General features: G+C 41.1%; 1 protein-coding gene across 1 annotated transcript; it reads left to right on the top strand.

Moving 5' to 3' along the window:
* The first annotated feature begins 16,971 nt into the window (after nt 1–16,971).
* LOC136233161 (uncharacterized CRM domain-containing protein At3g25440, chloroplastic-like) lies at nt 16,972–18,583 on the top strand. Its single transcript, XM_066022763.1, has 2 exons — nt 16,972–17,656; nt 18,235–18,583. The coding sequence occupies exons 1-2, from the start codon at nt 17,369–17,371 to the stop codon at nt 18,373–18,375; spliced, it is 429 nt and encodes a 142-aa protein (XP_065878835.1). The 5' UTR covers nt 16,972–17,368; the 3' UTR covers nt 18,376–18,583.
* The last annotated feature ends 411 nt before the right edge of the window (nt 18,584–18,994 follow it).

Below are 18,994 nucleotides of genomic sequence, written 5' to 3'. Positions count from 1 at the left end.
TATCAGTCTCCAGAAATCCAGGATTTGTTTCTCTACGAACATCTCAGAGAGGTTGCAAGATTTCATCTGTGGTGAGTTGAGCATCGGTAAAACGTCGGAGCTTGGTCGTTATTTGGGAGTTCCGCTCCTTCACTCGCGGGTCCGGAAGGATGTTGGTCCCTTATAACGTGACAAGGTTAGTTCCAAGGGGGGGGATAGGAACTATTTAAAATTTTGTCCGTTAAGGCTGACTTCTTTTCTTAAGAAAAGGTTTACATAGCGGCGCTAAGTAATTCTAAGACACAAGCTTAGTCAACTTGTGACTAAGTCTGTTTCTTTCCTTGAGTCAGGAGATAGCACTTAGAGTCTATTCCTGAACTCAGCTTCTTAGTGCACTCAACTCAGCATGAGTTCGTTACTTAGTCAGTTTTATAGCAAGCAATATATAAAGGAGTTTAAGGGTTAGAAATATATTACTCAGCAGACATATCCTGGTTCGGCCTCTCCGCCTACGTCCAGTCCCCGGAACTTGTTCCGAACTTTTTGAATTCTCTACTGAGCTCTTTAAAGATAGAGCATGAAACCTTTTACAATAGAAGCTGAGTATACAAGAGTACCTTCCTCTATACCTCTACTCACTCCTATAACTACCGCTGAGTACTATAACCGAGTACTCAGCCTCTTCTTTCTATTCTTCTAGAAATGATAAAGTGTTTGTCCTAAACAACAATTGCTAAGACACTTTAGATGATTGAAATCACTCTAGACTTTTACACAATAGTTGGAAATTGGTGTAAGGTTTTTGCTTTGCTTTTCTCACAGAACTTCGAGTATAAATTTGGTCAGCGTTTCGACTAATTGAAGATCTGCATCGAATGAAGCAAATGAGAGGCCTTTATATAGTGACACTTCAAGCACCGGTAATTTCGAATTTCGAAATAACCATTGGAGGAAAACGGCTTCATGTCGTTGTCACTCAGTACTTGTTCAATGTCGTTGGCCAATGAGATTCTTGCATCTTCTGTCTACGGCAGTTCTCGGCAGCGTTTCGTTCGATAAACAGAATGTTTCGACATATTTGGCAAAGTCTTCTAGACAGCTTCCTGTGCCTTCTGAACTTTACCCAAAGTAGAAATACTTTGTCTAGAAGTTGGTTCTTGTTTGCCGCTGACTTGTACTTCTTGTCGTTCCACTCAGCAGCTTCATCTCTAAGCAATTGAGAGAAGGCTTCTCGATCCTTCTTCAAGCTGAGCTTGTGCTTTGTACAAAACGACCGCGTTTTGAAATCTTGGGTCGTGAGGTCTTGATGTGTTGACTTGGGCTTGACTTTCACTTATGGGCTTTTAGACTTTATATCTTAATGTCTTATAAATCAATAAACTTAACATTGAACAAACACATTAGTGTGAATAAATCAAAGCATTTAAATTTAATGTGTTAGAATATTTTTTATCAATTACTTAAATAATTTTGTCAAATCAAAATCATGTGGAAAGGTGTTTCAACAAACTCCCCCATTTTGATGTTGGCAAAAATATTCAGTGAAGAACTCAGTGTTGAGCTCCCCCATGATAGTTGACCTTATATTACTCAGGATACTCCCCCGTAAGGGTTGAGCTGCTGACTTAGTTTTACTTTAAACATTTCAAGGTTTAATCAAGTAAGTCTAAGGTCAGTTTTCAGAATCAGGTCAGCTCATGGAACATATTCTTTTTAACTCAGTTTATGCGGAAGATTTAGATATCAGAGAGCGTTGAGTATTTCTTTGTTCAATGTGTTTAAGAAGACATATAAAAGAGGTCAACATATTGATCAACACAGCATACAATCATAAAGCAATGTAGACAATTAACATAGTTGATTTAATGAAGATGCGTTAACTATTTAGCACAAAACATAAGTAAGCATCACATAAGATTGGTCAGTTTTGAAAAAGATAAATGCATGCATAGTTTTGTATTCAGGGTCAGCACAACAAAATTCATAAGGGAAAGACTACAAGTTTAACAAAATTGAATCTAGTCAATCCTAGTCAAGCTATTTTTTCTTGTAGTTGAGTTGGGCTCTTTAGCTTTTCCTTTTCCCTTGAATTTCTGCTGACTTCCTGAAGCTTCCTCTGATTGTTGAGTTCTTTGAGCTTGAGCTTGTTCTTTTTCCCCCGTTTTGCCACCATCGGGAGGAGGAGGAATGAAGGTGTCATCAATGGCAGCATGAGTTAAGCGTTTAGAGAATGCCTTAAGCCTGCGCGTGCTTTCATTAATTCCATCAAAAACAGGAACACCCTCATCCAAGACAGAACATGGGATTCTGATAGCCGCGGCACTGAGCATACTCAGGATATATGCTTGAGACTTTCCAACCCAGTGTATACTGTCAGTGAGCATGGCAAAGGCTTGATGAAACATCTTTAGCAAGGACGTGTCAAAATACTGACGTTGAGCATTTGAGTGACGCACGTGGTTGAAAGTAACTCGAGAGTACTTTAGGATTTCGTTCGTCTTGAGCTGGTCAGTTTCCATCTCTTCCTTGCTTAAGTTTAGCAGATGTACAGCCTCACTAATTTGCTCAATGGAGCATTGGGAGGAGGAAGAGAGTTGGTGATTGGTTTTCTCTTGCTCAGTGTGAAGCTGGTTGAAGAGTTGATGAACTTCGGCAGAAGTTGCATACATTGAGTTCGCAGCTGACAGTGAATGAAATTGACCTTGAAGAGAGTTCAAGTGATTGACCATGGTCAGCTGGAGTTCGGCCAGCTTCGTTATAGATTCCTGCATGGGCTGTTGAGACTGAAATGAAGTCATGACGCTCAGAAGATCCTTAAGACCTTTGATCTCTATAAGAAGTTGAGTGACAGACGAAAGCTGAGTTGGCTTAACAGGAACTGACCCAGCGGCATCGATATTTGTTTGATGGAGGTCCTGGAGCAAAGCTTGAGCTGAGTCAATAATTCTTCGACCAGACTCAGAGGCATTCAAATATGAGAAGGATCCATCATTATTTGGCTCAGCTGCCGGAATACAAGTAGAACCGGATTGTGGAGGTGTTTGGTTCTGCTCAATATTAGAAGTGCCAGCGTGATCAGCGGCTGGCCTTGAGTTGAGATTTCCAGTAAAAGCTGACTGGATTATATTCTGCACTTGTATTTGTGGAAGAGAATGATCGGCAAAATGTGTTACTTGCTCAGAGTCAGGCTGAAGCTGACTGGATTTGGGAAGCTGAGGAAGTTCAGTATTGACCTGAGCAGGTATTTCCGTAGCTTGCTCAACATATTGAGGAGCAGGAACTTCGAGCACTTACTCGAGATCATCTTGGTTTAGAGAAGCAGTTAAGTCGGCATGTTCCTTAGGCTGAGAAACAGAGGCTTGCTTTTCCTATTGCTCTGGTGGAGACTCAATAGGATTAGAGAAGAACCTAAACTACACAACCGATAGGTCAGTGATCTCATCCCTCAGAGGTGAGTCACTCATTAAATCAATGACGGGGGATCTATGGGCCTTCTTCTTAAGTCTTCTTAGTCTCTTTGTCTTTGGAGGAGAGGGGTCAGCAAGAATTGACTCAATAGAGTCAGTAGGTGAAGTTTCCCTTTGAACAGTGTGTTCCTTTGCTTTTGGCTCAGCTTCTTCTTCTTTAACCTGCTCAGTGTAGGTTGGTTCGTGTTGTTCAACATCTGATGGCTCATGTTGCTCATCATCCACTGTTTCCTCATTATCGAACTGACCACCCAGATCTTCTTCATCTTGTTCATCTTGTGGTTGCTCAACGTCAACGCCAAGACTTCGTGCATAGTGTGAGTCAGCAGGAATAACGAAGTCAGTGGGAGGTGCATTGATGGGACTTAACTCAGAAGAGATTTTCTTCTTCTTCCTTAGTGGTTGCTCATCATTGTCCTCTTTCTCTTCTACCTCAGGCAAAGCTTGCCTTTTGAGGTTTTCTGTTGACTTAGGTCCAACCTGGCCTTGTTGAATTTGAGGCTTAGTTCCTATGGACACGAACTTAAGCTTTTTAGGTGGAGAAACAGCGTCTCTATAGGGGCTTTGAACAGCTTTCCTCTTTCTTTCCTTCTTTCCTTTACGGGTCTGCATCCCCTCAGTTTCCTGGACAGTGACTGCTTTCCCTTTCTTGGGCACAATTGGTTTATTGTAGAATAGACCAAACAGTGCAGTTGCAGTGATCTCTGTGCCCCAAGTGTGAATTTCCTCAACCAAGCTCACCCTGTGATCCTTGAGGATTCTGGTGATAATGGAGCCTAGCCTAAGGGTTCCAGTACTTCTTTGAAACCCACCGATTATGAAGACAGGCATGTTTATCGTCGTATAGGTCAGCATGTGCCAGATGAAGCACTGCTCAAAGTTTGTCGCTGAGTTGGTTCCGTTGATCTTGGGGAAGATGAAATTGGTCAGTATGTAATGGGCCATCTTCTGATGTTGACCCATGGAGGTACTCGAAATTTCCCCTACATGACCAGGAGGTTTACAGAACTCAACGGAGTAGTTGGTTTTATCTTGGTCACCAGATTTACAAAGTATTGCTCCTACGTTTTTCAGCTTGAGTAGTGAGGCAAGGTAAGCAGGGTTGATGAAGATATCCTTCCCTCGAACCTGGGTGACCATGTAGTCCCGATTATCATCTGCGGCTTTTAGGTTAGCGTAGAATTCCTTCACTAACTCAGGATAGGTAGCGTCGCGGACTGAGAACAGCTCTGTCCAGCCGTTCTTTTTGATCCACTCACAGAAAGGTTGCTCAGCTTCCACAAAGCCCTTTGAAAACCATCGAGAGTGGTCAACCTTATACCCCCTCACACTCTCGTAACCCGGAGAGTAGGTGCGTTCCACGAGCTTCTTTACTTTATCTTGCTTTTGCTTCCCTTTCGAGGAGGTGGCTTGGTCAGTCTTGGTTTGCTTCCTCGGTGTAGTGACCTTTGAGTGGTCACGCTGACTAGTTCCTTGAGACTTGGTGGGAGTCTCACCATGTTCTTGCTGAGCAGGGATTCTGAGAATCTTTTGTCATGATTCTTAGAGAAGTTTGAGAAGTTTGGGAGATTTTAGAGAAGAGGATTTGAATACCAGAGATTTCTAAGCGTAAAGAGGTAAAAGTGGGAAATCGTCCACTATTTATAGAGGTGTCGAATTGATCTGAAGCGTTGAGGTGGCCGTTTGACCTCGAGATACTCAATCGACAAAGATTCTGGCATTTATGACACATTCGGCGCATGTGTTTTCTAATTATCGGTCTTACGTCATCCTAGGTGGCTATTTAATTCACGTGTTATGCATTAAATTTTGCAACGGATCTTTACTCAGTATTAAGGATTTCAAACGTTTAAAGTTCTGAGTAGTCAGTGTTACGCAAAGGAATAATTCGTATGCTTAGTAGCTTTAAGATAAACACTCAGCATGTATATCTACTCAGCATGTGATAGTTATTGATTTAGCATAAATCATTCAGCATGGTAATTCACTCAGCATGCATATATCACATATTATACTTGGAATTTATTGAAGAGGATTAAACATACCAATGGCTTCTCTAAGTATGTTGAATTGCTCACGAGCCAGTGGCTTTGTGAAGATATCAGCAAACTGCTCATCCGTTGGGACATAGGTCAGGTTGATCTCTCCCTTGAGTACATGATCTCTGATGAAGTGATGTCTTATGCTGACGTGCTTCATCCTACTGTGCTGGATTGGGTTCTTCGATAGGTCAATGGCACTCTTGTTGTCACATTTGACTTCAATTGTTTTAGTCTGAACGCCATAATTTTCAAGCTGTTGCTTAATCCATAGGACTTGAGCAACACAGCTTCCAGCAGCAATGTACTCAGCTTCAGTGGTTGACAGGGCTACTGACGCCTGCTTCTTGCTGAACCAGGACACAAGACAGCTCCCAAGGAAGTGGCATCCTCCTGAGGTGCTTTTTCGTTCAAGCTTGTCTCGTCCGTAGTCAGTGTCAGTGTATCCAATGAGTGTGAAATCATGAGTATTGGGATACCACAAACCTGCATTCACTGAGCCTTGCAAATATCTAAAGATTCTTTTTACAACTATGTAATGAGATTCCTTAGGGTTAGATTGATATCTAGCACAATAACATACTGAGAACTGAATGTCCGGCCTACTAGCATTTAGGTAGAGTAGAGAACCAATCATACCTCGGTACAATCTGCTGTCTACTGACTTACCATTTTCATCAGCGCAGAGGACAGTGTCAGTGCCCATAGGGGTAGATATTGACTTGCAATTCTCAAGTTCATACTTCTTCAATATCTCCTTAGCATACTTAGTTTGACTGATGAAGATGCCATTTTTCCCTTGTTTGATTTGAAGTCCAAGGAAGAAGTTGAGTTCTCCCATCATTGACATTTCAAACTCAGTCTGCATCTGCTTACTAAATTCCTTGCACATTGACTCATTAGTGGCACCAAAAATAATGTCATCAACATATATTTGAGCCAGTAGGGTATCTTTACCCTTCCTCTTAATGAATAAGGTTGTATCAGCTTTACCTCTGACATAATTTCTAGTCAGCAGTCAGCCTCTCATACCAAGCACGTGGTGCTTGCTTGAGACCATACAGAGCCTTTTTGAGCTTATAAACGTGGTTTGAGAACTTAGGATCCTCAAACCCTGGAGGCTGATTAACATAGACTTCCTCGTTTATAACTCCATTAAGAAATGCACTCTTAACATCCATTTGAAACAATTTAAAGTTCATATAACTTGCATATGCACATAAAATTCTTATAGCCTCTAGCCTTGCCACTGGGGCGAAGGTCTCACCGTAGTCAATACCTTCTTGCTGACTGTAGCCCTGAGCTACAAGTCTTGCTTTATTTCTGACCACGTTTCTTTGTTCATCCAGCTTGTTACGGAAGACCCATCTTGTTCCTATGGTCTTCTGGCTTCTTGGTTTTGGCACTAAGTCCCATACTTCATTTCTTCTGAACTGATCAAGTTCTTCTTGCATTGCATTCATCCAGAATTCATCATACTCAGCTTCAGCGAAGTTCTTTGGTTCTTGAACTGAGACGAATGCTACGTTGCTGAGGTACCTCCTGAGTTGATTTCTTGTCATCAGGGTGTTTCCAGCAGCATCAAGAATGGCACTTTTTGAGTGTCCTCTTGGTATTCTGATCTCTTTTGGAAGAGTGATGTCTTGAGCTGGTTGTGTTTCAACAATCTCTGCAGGTGTAGATTGGTCAGTGAAAACAATTTGGGTTTCCCTTTTACCTTTGGTCAGCCCTTGAGGTAGTGACTCAGCGGCTGTTTCTTGGTCAGCGGGTGCTGAGTATGGATCATCCTCAGACAGCTGCTTATCTTTTCCTGCAGGGTTAGTTTCATCGAACTCAACGTGTACTGACTCTTCTAGGACCTGAGTTCGTTTATTGAAAACTCTATATGCTTTGCTGTTTGTTGAGTAGCCTAAAAAGATAGCTTCATCAGCTTTTGAATCAAACTTAGCAAGGCTGTCTTTGGTATTTAGAATAAAACATTTACAACCAAAGGCACGAAAGTATCCAATGTTGGGCTTTCGTCCTTTCCAAAGTTTGTAGGAAGTCTTCTTTAATATGGGTCTAACTAGAGCCCTATTAAGTATGTAGCACACTGTGTTGACAGCTTCTCCCCAAAAGTAATTTGGAAGCCTATGTTCACTCAGCATTGTCCTGGCTATTTCAACCAAGGTTCTGTTTTTCCTTTCAACAACCCCATTCTGTTGAGGCGTTCTAGGAGCAGAAAAGTAATGGTCAATGTCGTTGGCTTCACAGAATTCAACAAACTGTTGGTTCTTGAATTCTCCACCATTATCACTTCGGATGTGAGCTAACTTAAGGTCTTTATCATTTTCAAGTTTTCTTACTAAAGTTGAAAACGTCTCAAAGGTTTCATCCTTGCTACTCAGCAAGATGATCCAAGTGTACCCAGAAAAGTCATCTACAATGACCAAGGAAAATCTTCTACCACCCAAGCTCAGAGCTGGACTGGACCGAATATATCCAAGTGTAGCAACTCTAATGGACACTTAGTTGAGACAATGTTTTTACTATGAAAAGATTGTTTGGTTTGTTTTCCAGCTTGACAAGCGTTGCATAATTGATATTTTTCGAACTTAAGTTCTGGCAGTCCCTCAACTAATTGCTTTCTTGCTAATTTGGCCAGGAGGTCCATGCTTACATGACCAAGTCTCCTGTGCCATAGCCATGAATTTTCTTCCTTTGACACTAAGCATACAGTTTTTGAAAATTTCTTTTCTAAGTTCAGCATAAAGACATTATCAATACGAGGGGCAGTTAAAATCAACTCATTTGTTTTACCCTCGAATATTTTACATCCAGTGTCATCAAGTATAACTTTTCTCCCATTATCACATAGCTAAGCTACGCTGAGTAAGTTATATTTGAGTCCGCTGACTAGGGAGACTGACTCAATAGTAGGATTACCACCAATGGTTCCTGACCCTACTATCTTACCCTTTTTGTTGTCTCCGAAACTTACGCTTCCACCTCGTTTACGCATAAATGTGATGAACTGAGTTTCATCACCAGTCATATGCCTCGAGCATGCGCTGTCAATGTACCACATCTTTCACTTCTCAGCACACCTTAGGCTTACCTGCAATATAGCTAGTTATCTTTAGGTACCCAAGTCTTTTTGGGTCCTTATTTGTTAGGCTCAGCAGGTAAAGCATCATATTTAATCTTATGACGACACACTTGGACAGTGTGTCCATTTTTCCCACAGAAGTCACATCTGACCTTCCGTTTAGGATATCTCACTGACTGGTCAGCACCCCAGTGCTGAGCATGCCAGCACACCTTTGTGGTGTGTCCTTTCTTCCCACAGAAGTCACACTGGACATTCCGCTGAGGATTCCATCTCTGCTGACTAGTACTTCGGTACTCAGTGTTCAGAGGATTATTTCTTTTATTCGGAACCTTAAGTTGGTTCTGAATTGATGTGACGTCCTTCCTCGGTTTCTTAGAATCTGATTGGACCTCAGTGACAAACTTTTGCATGATTTCTACATTACTATGCAAAATCGAAGTGTCCTGGAGAATATATTGAAGGTCACTCAGTTTGACCTCCTCAACCTCATCACATCGCCTGTTGAGTGCTCTAACCTTTTTATTACACTTTTTGACAAGTGTATAAAGGTCACTCAGGGCATTAACCATTTCATTTCTGAGCAAGGGTAGTGATATTACCTCAGTTGAGTGTTCCTCATCGTCAGATGCAATGGAGGGGTCAGCATGCTCAGAAACACACGGCTCAGCAAGCTCATCTTCTATGAAGCAGATCTTTGCTGACTCAGTGGCATCAGCTTCAGATGATGATGAGTCATCACTATCACTCCAGGTTGCCACCATTGCCTTCTTGCCGTTCTTCTTTTCTTTCCTCAGCGAGGGACAGCTTGACTTGATATGGCCAGTTTGATGACATTCAAAGCATGTAATGGGCTTTGAGCTGTCCTTCTTGTACTTGCTATCGCTGGAGTCAGCTTTGTACTTATCAAACTTCTTGCAAGGCTTCTTAGAATATTTGTCATTCTTTTTGAACAGCCTTTTCATCTTTCTAGTGAACATAGCCATTTCTTCATCGTCTGTTGAGCTCCCATCAGTGGAGTCAGCTTTCATGACAAGAGACTTTTGCTTATTGTCTTCAGACTTTTCCTTCACCTCGAAATTCTTCATTGAGATCTCATGGGTCAGCAGTGAGCCAATGAGTTCATCATACTTGTAGGTGGTTAAGTCTTGAGCTTCCTCAACAGTAGTTTTCTTTGCTTGTCAGCTTTTAGGAAGACTCCTAAGAATCTTCTTGACTTGCTCTTCCTTAGTGAAGATCTTTCCAAGTCTCTTGAGCTCGTTGATGATGTTTGTGAACCTTGCGTTCATGTCAGAGATTCCTTCATCATCATTCATTTTGAACAGCTCGTACAACCTCATGTGCTGGTTGACTTTGGATTCCTTCACCTTGTTGGTTCCTTCATAGGTAACCTCGAGCTTCTTCCAGATCTCCTGCGCTGACTCACAACCTGAAATCTTGTTGTATTCTGCAGCATCTAACGCACACTGAAGCATGTTTATAGCCGAAGCATGATTTTGTAGCTTCTTGAGATCATCCTCTGTCCATCTAGTCTCAACTTTGACAACCGTTTGGCCATCAATGGTTTCAACAGGAACAAATGGGCCTTGGACTATAGATAGCCATGCGCTCATGTTTGTTGCCTGAATGAAATTTTTCATTCTATTCTTCCAAAAGGTATAGTTAGACCCGAAGAATAGAGGAGGACGAGTTATGGACAGACCCTCAGGTAAAATCTGAGTTGTCAGATTTCCTGGGAGAAACCGAGTGCTGTTCTCAGCCATAGTGGGGATCAGCTCAAGGTAGTTAAACCTTGCACAGTGAGCTTTTAAGCTCTGATACCACTTGTTGGTCCCTTATAACGTGACAAGTTAGTTCCAAGGGGGGGGATAGGAACTATTTCAAAAATTGTCCGTTAAGGCTGATTTCTTTTTCTATGAAAAGGACTACACAGCGTCACTAAGTAGATTCAAGACACAAGCTTAGTCAACTTGTGACTAAGTCTGCTTCTTTACTTGAGTCAGAAAATAGCACTTAGAGTCTATTCCTGAACTCAGCTTCTTAGTAAACTTAACTCAGCGTGAGTTCTTTACTTAGTCAGTTTTCACAGCAAGCAATATATATTAAAGGAGTTTGACCTCTTCAATCTCGTTACTATGAAAAGTTGAGTTGTCTTGGAGAAGATATCGAAGGTCACTCAGTTTGACCTCTTCAATCTCGTTACATCGCCTGCTGAGTGCTCTAACCTTCTTGTTACACTTTTTGACAAGTGTGTAGAGGTCACTCAGGGCATTAATCATTTCATTTCTGAGCAAGGGTAGTGATATGACCTCAGTTGAGTGTACCTCATCGTCAGATGTAATGGAGGGGTCAACATGCTCAGAAACACAAGGCTCAGCAAGCTCATCTGCCATGAAGCAGATCTTTGCTGACTCGGTGGCATCAGCTTTTGATGATGATGACTCATCACTATCACTCCAGGTTGCCACCATTGCCTTCTTGCCGTTCTTACTTTCCTTCCTCAAGGTAGGACAGCTTGATTTGATATGGCCAGTTTGATGACATTCAAAGCATGTAATGGGCTTTGAGTTGTCCTTCTTGTACTTGTTGTCGCTTGACTCAGCTTTGTACTTATCAAACTTCTTGTAAGGCTTCTTGGAATATTTATCATTCTTTCTGAACAGCCTTTTCATCTTTCTAGTGAACATTGCCATTTCTTCATCGTCTGTTGAGCTCCCATCAGTGGAGTCGGCTTTCATGAAAAGAGACTTTTGCTTCTTATCTTCAGACTTCTCCTTCACCTCGAAGTTCTTCATTGAGATCTCATGGGTCAGCAACGAGCCAATGAGTTCATCATACTTGTAGGTGGTTAAGTCTTGAGCTTCCTCAACAGCAGTTTTCTTGGCTTGCCAGCTTTTAGGAAGACTCCTCAGTATCTTCTTGACTTGCTCTTCCTCAGTAAAGATCTTGCCAAGTCTCTTGAGCTCGTTGATTATGTTTGTGAATCTTGAGTTCATGTCAGAGATTCCTTCATCATCATTCATTTCAAAGAGCTCGTACAACCTCATGTGCTGGTTCACCTTGGACTCCTTAACTTTGTTGGTTCCTTCATAGGTGACCTCCAGCTTCTTCCAGATCTCCTGTGCTGACTCACAACCTGAAATTTTGTTGTACTCTGCAACATCTAACGCACAGTTAAGCATGTTTATAGCCGAAGCATGATTTTGGAGCTTCTTGAGATCATCTTCTGTCCATTTAGTCTCAGCTTTAACAACCGTTTGGCCGTCAATAGTTTCAATAGGAACAAATGGGCCTTGGACTATAGAAAGCCATGCACTCATATTTGTTGCCTGAATGAAATTTTTCATTCTGTTCTTCCAAAAGGTATAGTTAGACCCGAAGAACAAAGGAGGCCGAGTAATGGACAGTCCCTCAGGTAGAATCTGAGTTGTCTGATTTCCTGGGAGGAAACGAGTGCTGTTCTCAGCCATTGTGGGGATCAGTTCAAGATAGTTATATCTTGCTCAGTGAGCTTTTAAGCTCTGATACCACTTGTTGGTCCCTTATAACGTGACAAGGTTAGTTCCAAGGGGGGATAGGAACTATTTAAAATTTTGTCCGTTAAGGCTGACTTCTTTTCTTAAGAAAAGGTTTACACAGCGGCGCTAAGTAATTCTAAGACACAAGCTTAGTCAACTTGTGACTAAGTCTGTTTCTTTCCTTGAGTCGGGAGATAGCACTTAGACTCTATTCCTGAACTCAGCTTCTTAGTGCACTCAACTCAGCGTGAGTTCGTTACTTAGTCAGTTTTATAGCAAGCAATATATAAAGGAGTTTAATGGTTAGAAATATGTTACTCAGCAGACATATCCTGGTTCAGCCTCTCCGCCTACGTCCAGTCCCCGGAACTCGTTCAGAGCTTTTTGAATTCTCTACTGAGCTCTTTAAAGGTAGAGCACGAAACCTTTTACAATAGAAGCTGAGTATACAAGAGTACCTTCCTCTATACCTCTACTCACTCCTATAACTACCGCCGAGTACTATAACCGAGTACTCAGCCTCTCCTTTCTATTCTTCTAGAAATGATAAAGTGTTTGTCCTAAACAACAATTGCTAAGACACTTTAGATTATTGAAATCACTCTAGACTATTACACAATAGTTGGAAATTGGTGTAAGGTTTTTGCTTTGCTTTTCTCACAGAACTTCGAGTATGAATTTGGTCAGCGTTTCGACTAATTGAAGATCTGCATCGAATGAAGCAAATGAGAGGCCTTTATATAGTGACACTTCAAGCACCGGTAATTTCGAATTTCGAAATAACCGTTGGAAGGAAACGGCTTCCTGTCATTGTCACTCAGTACGTGCTCAGTGTCGTTGGCCAATGAGATTCTTGCATCTTCTGTCTATGGCAGTTCTCGGCAGCTTTTCGTTCGATAAACAGAATGTTTCGACATATTTGGCAAAGTCTTCCAGACAGCTTCCTGCGCCTTTTGAACTTTATCCAAAGTAGAAATACTTTGTCTAGAAGTTGGTTCTTGTCTGTCGTTGACTTGTACTTCTTGTCGTTCCACTCAGCAGCTTCATCTCTAAGCAATTGAGAGAAGGCTTCTCGATCCTTCTTCAAGCTGAGCTTGTGCTTTGTACAAAACGACCGCGTTTTGAAATCTTGGGTCGTGAGGTCTTGATGTGTTGACTTGGGCTTGACTTCCACTTATGGGCTTTTAGACTTTATATCTTAATGTCTTATAAATCAATAAACTCAACATTGAACAAACACATTAGTGTGAATAAATCAAAGCATTTAAATTTAATGTGTTAGAATATTTTTTATCAATTACTTAAATAATTTTGTCAAATCAAAATCATGTGGAAAGGTGTTTCAATAAAGGAGACCTTCGCTGCAGTTATCGAGCGAGTTCAGGCTAAGTTCAGTGGTTGGAAGGTGCATACCTTTTCCCTTGCGGGTTATGCGACTTTGGTCAAGGCTGTCTCCACGGCAATTCCTACATACGCAATGCAGACGGCCATTTTACCGCAAAGCACATGTAGAAAATTGGATAGCCTTCACCGGGGCTTCCTTTGGGGAGACACGAGCTCTTCAAGAAAGGTTAGATTGGTTAAATGGGATACGCTTTGCCAAAATAAAGGTCTTGGAGGCTTGGGCTTGAGAGGCACGAGGGATTTTAATGAAGCTCTACTTGCCAAACTCAGTTGGCGTTTCCTGACAGAAGAGAACACCCTTTGGACACAGGTCCTCTAGAAGAAGTACGCCAATGGTCGTATCAGATTGAATCAATTTCGTCATCGATCGGTTTGCAGCCACCCTTGGAAATGCCTTGTCAAGGGGGCTGAAGTTCTGAAGAAAGGGATTGGCCGTATTGTGAATAATGGTGAAGCTTGTATGTTTTGGACTGATAGATGGGTAGAGGATCAGACGCTGGAGGAAATAGTTGTCAGAAGCATTCCGGAGGAGGCTAAGTCGAGGTGCCTCAGTTCTTACTGGGATAAATCCTCGGGTTGGAAATGGGCAGAGTTTGTGAGTCTTATCCCGGCTGGTTGGCTCCTTAAAATTGCATCATGTGTGATGTTTAAAGAAACTGAGGACGAAGATGAGTGGAGCTGGCCGAGAGCTCCGTCGGGTAATTTTACCATTGCGTCAGCTTATCAATTGCATCAGCAGTCGGGCACCCCTCCATCTAAAGAAATTGTTTACGACCTGATATGGAGATTGTGGGTTCTGGAGAGGATTAGATACTTCGTATGGCTTCTGGCAGGGGAAAAAATCCTAACCAACGTGATGAGAGTTAAACGACACATCGCCTCTGACCCATTGTGTAGCGTCTGCGCTCTGCCGGAAACGGCAATACATGTCGTCCGAGACTGCAAGCGGGGTAGGGAGGTCTGGGCGCTACTGATGCCCGACAGTGTGCTTAATGGCTTTTTCTCAAGGGATCTAAAGGCATGGATTCAGAGAAACATGGAGGTTAAAACTCAATGGAGAGGTAGGAGATGGAATGTTTGGTTTGTTACTGTTCTGTGGTGGCTTTGGAGATGGAGGAGCTCGGCAATCTTTGATCCAGAGTTCATGAGACCAAACAACATTTTTCAGTTCATTCAAGACCAGACTGACTCATTTGTTGGAGCCTTTTTGATAGCTAAAGAAGGAAATACAAGGGAATATCGGGAGATCAGTATTGGTTGGGTTCCGCCGGAGAGAGATTGGGTTAAAATGAATACGGATGGGGCCAGCAAGGGCAACCCAGGGCTAGCTAGTACGGGGGGCCTTGCTCGGAACAGTGACAGCATATGGCAAGGGGGCTTCCTTGCAAACTTGGGGAGTTTTATGGCAGTCCTTGCCAAACTTTGGGGGGTCTACTTTGGTTTGGAGTACGCTTGGACGAAGGGATACAGAATTGTGATCATGGAACTTGACTCTCTAGTTGTCATCAGGCTAATCAAGAAAGAGGTAATTCGGCACAGTTACCTCTGGTTAATCAAGCAGTGCAAGATAATTTTGGCAAGAGATTGGAATGTAAGGATTCAGCACGCCTACAGGGAATGTAACCAAGCTGCTGATTGGATGGCAAACTTCGCAGGCTCTCTAGCCTTAGGTCATCACGAGTGTGGTGTGCCGCCTGTAAGCATCCAGGTTATTTTAGATCAAGATTTGTCAGGAATTCACTTTCCTAGATTAGTTAGTAGTTAGTTTTCGGGTTCATCCCTCCATGTAACAAAAAAAAAGATCTTGGTTAAGGATTTGATGTCAGACATCGGATGTTTGACTGTTTATCAGAGTGATTGGATCACACTAATTGTTTGTTTAGGGAAAATTTTTGAAATTCGTCTCCTAAATACCAACATGTTTCCGCTTCAAATCCTTCACGCGAGTCCATCATCTATATGATATTCTCTTTTCTGGTTCAAAAAAAAGTGAATTACTATTCCTAGCCACTAATTTATACCTCTAGCCTCGGGAAAAGACCGAACTACCCTTTGCACCAAAATTGAAAAAACCCAAAACCTTTCAAGAACCTTATACAATAATCGATCAAATCTAGACTAATTTTTGAACCGAATTATGGATGGTGACAAAAGCCGTAAAGGGAAAGCGAAAATGGAAAGATTTACGGTTTTATTTCGTTGAATTTCGCTTGATTTGAATCTGTTTGGCATATTTTGAAAATCGCCGGAATCGCAGTCGGGAGTATGAACATCACGCCCGACCTGTGGTTCCGGCGTAAGAGTATCACACCTGACCAGTGGTGCGGGCGTGATAGCCACATGCTCGCACCACTGGTCGAGCGTGATGCTCGAACGCCCGCACCACTGGTCGGACGTGATGTTCATACGCCCAAGGTTTTTTTTTTAATTTTACATTATTTACATTTAAATTAATTTAGTGTAATTTATAATTTATATGTTACCATTTTTTATTAACTAGATGTAATTTTTTGTAGACGGAGTAGCCTACTAGGGGTGGGAAATTCATCCCGTCATCTGCTCATCGTCTAGATATGGACGACGAGGATGATACACCACGCCATACGAGATTGCGTGGTATTGATATATCCGGTCGTTGGCGGAGAGGGGCTGCGACGGACCAGTTGAGGAGGGGGCTGATTGTGGATCAGCCCGATATTCATGGATCAGAGGGGGCGACAGATTTTGGTGACAGAGAGCCTGATAGCGATTCTGTGGAGGACTACCTGGATGTGGTAGCCCAGGTACTGCGACAGTCTGCAGCTGCACGTGATCGCGAGGTTGAGGATAGCGATGTGCAGTCGATCCCGGGCAGACAGCCGACCCAACGCGTAGGAGGTCGCTTTGCGACTACAGATATTTTTTAGTATAATTTTAGTATAACTTTAGTATAATTTTAGTATAGTTTAGTATAATTTTAGTATTTTAGTATAATTTTATAATTTTAGTATAACTTTAGTATAATTTTAGCATAATTTTATATCTTTAGTATAATTTAGTATAATTTTATAATTTTAGTATAATTTTAGCATAATTTTATAATTTTAGTATAATTTTAGTATAATTTTAGAATTTTAGTATTTTAGTATAATTTTAGTATAATTTAGTATTTTAGTATAATTTTATAATTTTAGTATTTTAGTATAATTTTATAATTTTAATATAACTTTAGTATAATTTTACAACTTTAGTATAATTTTATAACTTTCAGGGACCAGCAAACGTCCCAAGGCTAATGAAGACGAGAGCTGACTAGTTAGTGGACCGGTGGATGGTTCCGTGATTCCTAGTTGGTGTAGAAGAATTATAAGCTTGCATGTCTGGGAGTTGGTTCTTTTAGAACTGATTTTGTTTTTTACTTTCTAAACAAAGAAAAAGAAAATATCCAGCCTTCGGCATGTGGAATTGTTACTACAATTATTGTAATAGGAAGGAAATAGATAATATTCTTCATTGATAGATTGCCCTTACAAGCATGAGCTTAAACAGTTACAGACAGAGCTGGCAATTAATAGTCCAAAATATAGGCTAAGGCCAAACAAAACAGTAACAACTTAACAGAATACTAAAACTGAAATAATTCAAGCTATTTAACTAGGAAACTTCAGAAATATAAAGATTAAATTGAGCATAAATTACTCAATTACCCTTCTTCTTCCTTTGATATGTAACACTTAGACTTCACAGTTACTCCAATAACTATTCCTTGCTTTTGCGGTTAAATTTGTTTTCCTTTTGAACTCTTCTTAGGCCAAACGCAAGGAGGCATGGTTAATTGAGAAGTTGAGGAAATTTGATGCTTTTAAATTGCCAGCTGAAACACATGATCCTGAAATGTTAACTGAGGAAGAAAAGCATTACTTTAAGCGTACTGGGGAGAAGAAGAAGAACTTTATTCTTGTTGGAAGACGAGGTGTCGTTTTGAATATGCATCTTCATTGGAAGAAGCATGAAACAGTCAAGGTTATTAGCAAACCTTGTAGGCCTGGGCAAATTCATGAATATGCAGAGGAGCTAGCTCGACTGAGCAAAGGCATTGTGATTGACACAAGACCTAACAGTAGTATCATATTCTACAGGGGAAAGAACTATGCTCGGCCAGAAACCCTTTCTAAACAGAAGGTAAGTTTCTGTAATTTATTTAATTGATGCCCCAGATATTCGCATCCAACGATCTTGAAACTTGAGAACATCAATAGTGTAGCTCATCCAGATATATTATTTACGTTTGCAAGATTTGAGCCTGCTCATTAAAATAAAATTAATTGTGGGACAATTTCACATACTTTACCATTTGACAGATTTGTTTAGTTAATCTTCTTCCTTTCTCTCACATGCATAAGACAAAGCAAAAAAGGAAGCAGCAAGAGGCCATTTGTTCATTGGTTCCTTTCTTCGTTCATGGTCCTGTGTTAGTTGTCACCAGGAGCTCTAAAGTTTTATGCCTCTGTGAAGTTGGGTAGAAGTTTCCTTTCCCCTTTTGATGTCTTTGCATCATTTTCAACCACTGTTGTGAAATTTTGGCCATAGACTCACAGCCACGTTAGATGTTAGATTTGAGTCATGCCATGTCAACTCCACTTATATTTAGATTAAGATGAAAATAGGAATGAAGAGAATAGGGAAAAAATGTCACCACATGAATGAAAGAGTAATTTCACATGCGGTTGGATGTCTGTGAATAATGAGTTGTGGTGCAGGCTCTGGAGAAGTACAAGTATGGACAGTCCCTGGAGCATACGAGTCAGTTCATTGAGAAATTGGAGAAAGAGCTGGAAGACTATCTTCAACATGTAGCGCGTTACAAGCATCACGTCTCACCACCATTGCTGTCAATTTAACTAACTTGTGATCAAGAGATGGTATGGTGTTTTATTTTTTTCTCTTCACTTCCCATGAAATTTGACTTGTTGCTTTTGCCATGGATACCTCAAGTCAAGTCTTCTCATCTGTATTTGTAAAACTGAATAAAACATTTGCATACAGATCTACTTAGTTTCTTTATCAAAATGGTCCAAACGTGAATATGTCTTCTTTTTACCTTTAAATTATTACAACGACCAGATCAGATCAGTGTGCAGCTTTTATCAACTTCCTAACAAAATATCTTCAGCAATAATGCTGCCATAAATAATAGGATTGTTTCTCTAAATAATGCTATAATTACTAATAAGTCCTTCTAAAGGGCTAGGTTAATAATATTGCACACTACAGTGCTCAATTTCTTCTATCATGGTTAGTTGAAATTGGTGATTCATTTTCTGCAAAGACCCGGGTTAATGAACAACCAGGGTCATATTTTAATAACACATTTGCATTTCAGATAAAGTGAAACTGGTATCCTGACGGTGTCAGTAGGCGTACGAAAACCAGTGTGAGTAGGCGTGCGAATGCCAAGCCTTTACTCCTTGCATGGGAGCAGAGGCGGAATGGGCCAAATTATATTTTGCCTCTTGTATA

The sequence above is a fragment of the Euphorbia lathyris genome, chromosome 6 (assembly GCF_963576675.1).
Source record: "Euphorbia lathyris chromosome 6, ddEupLath1.1, whole genome shotgun sequence".
Lineage (NCBI taxonomy): Eukaryota > Viridiplantae > Streptophyta > Magnoliopsida > Malpighiales > Euphorbiaceae > Euphorbia > Euphorbia lathyris.
The sequence above is the reverse complement of the archived record's forward strand: the minus strand, read 5'-3'. Positions and strand labels throughout refer to the sequence as shown.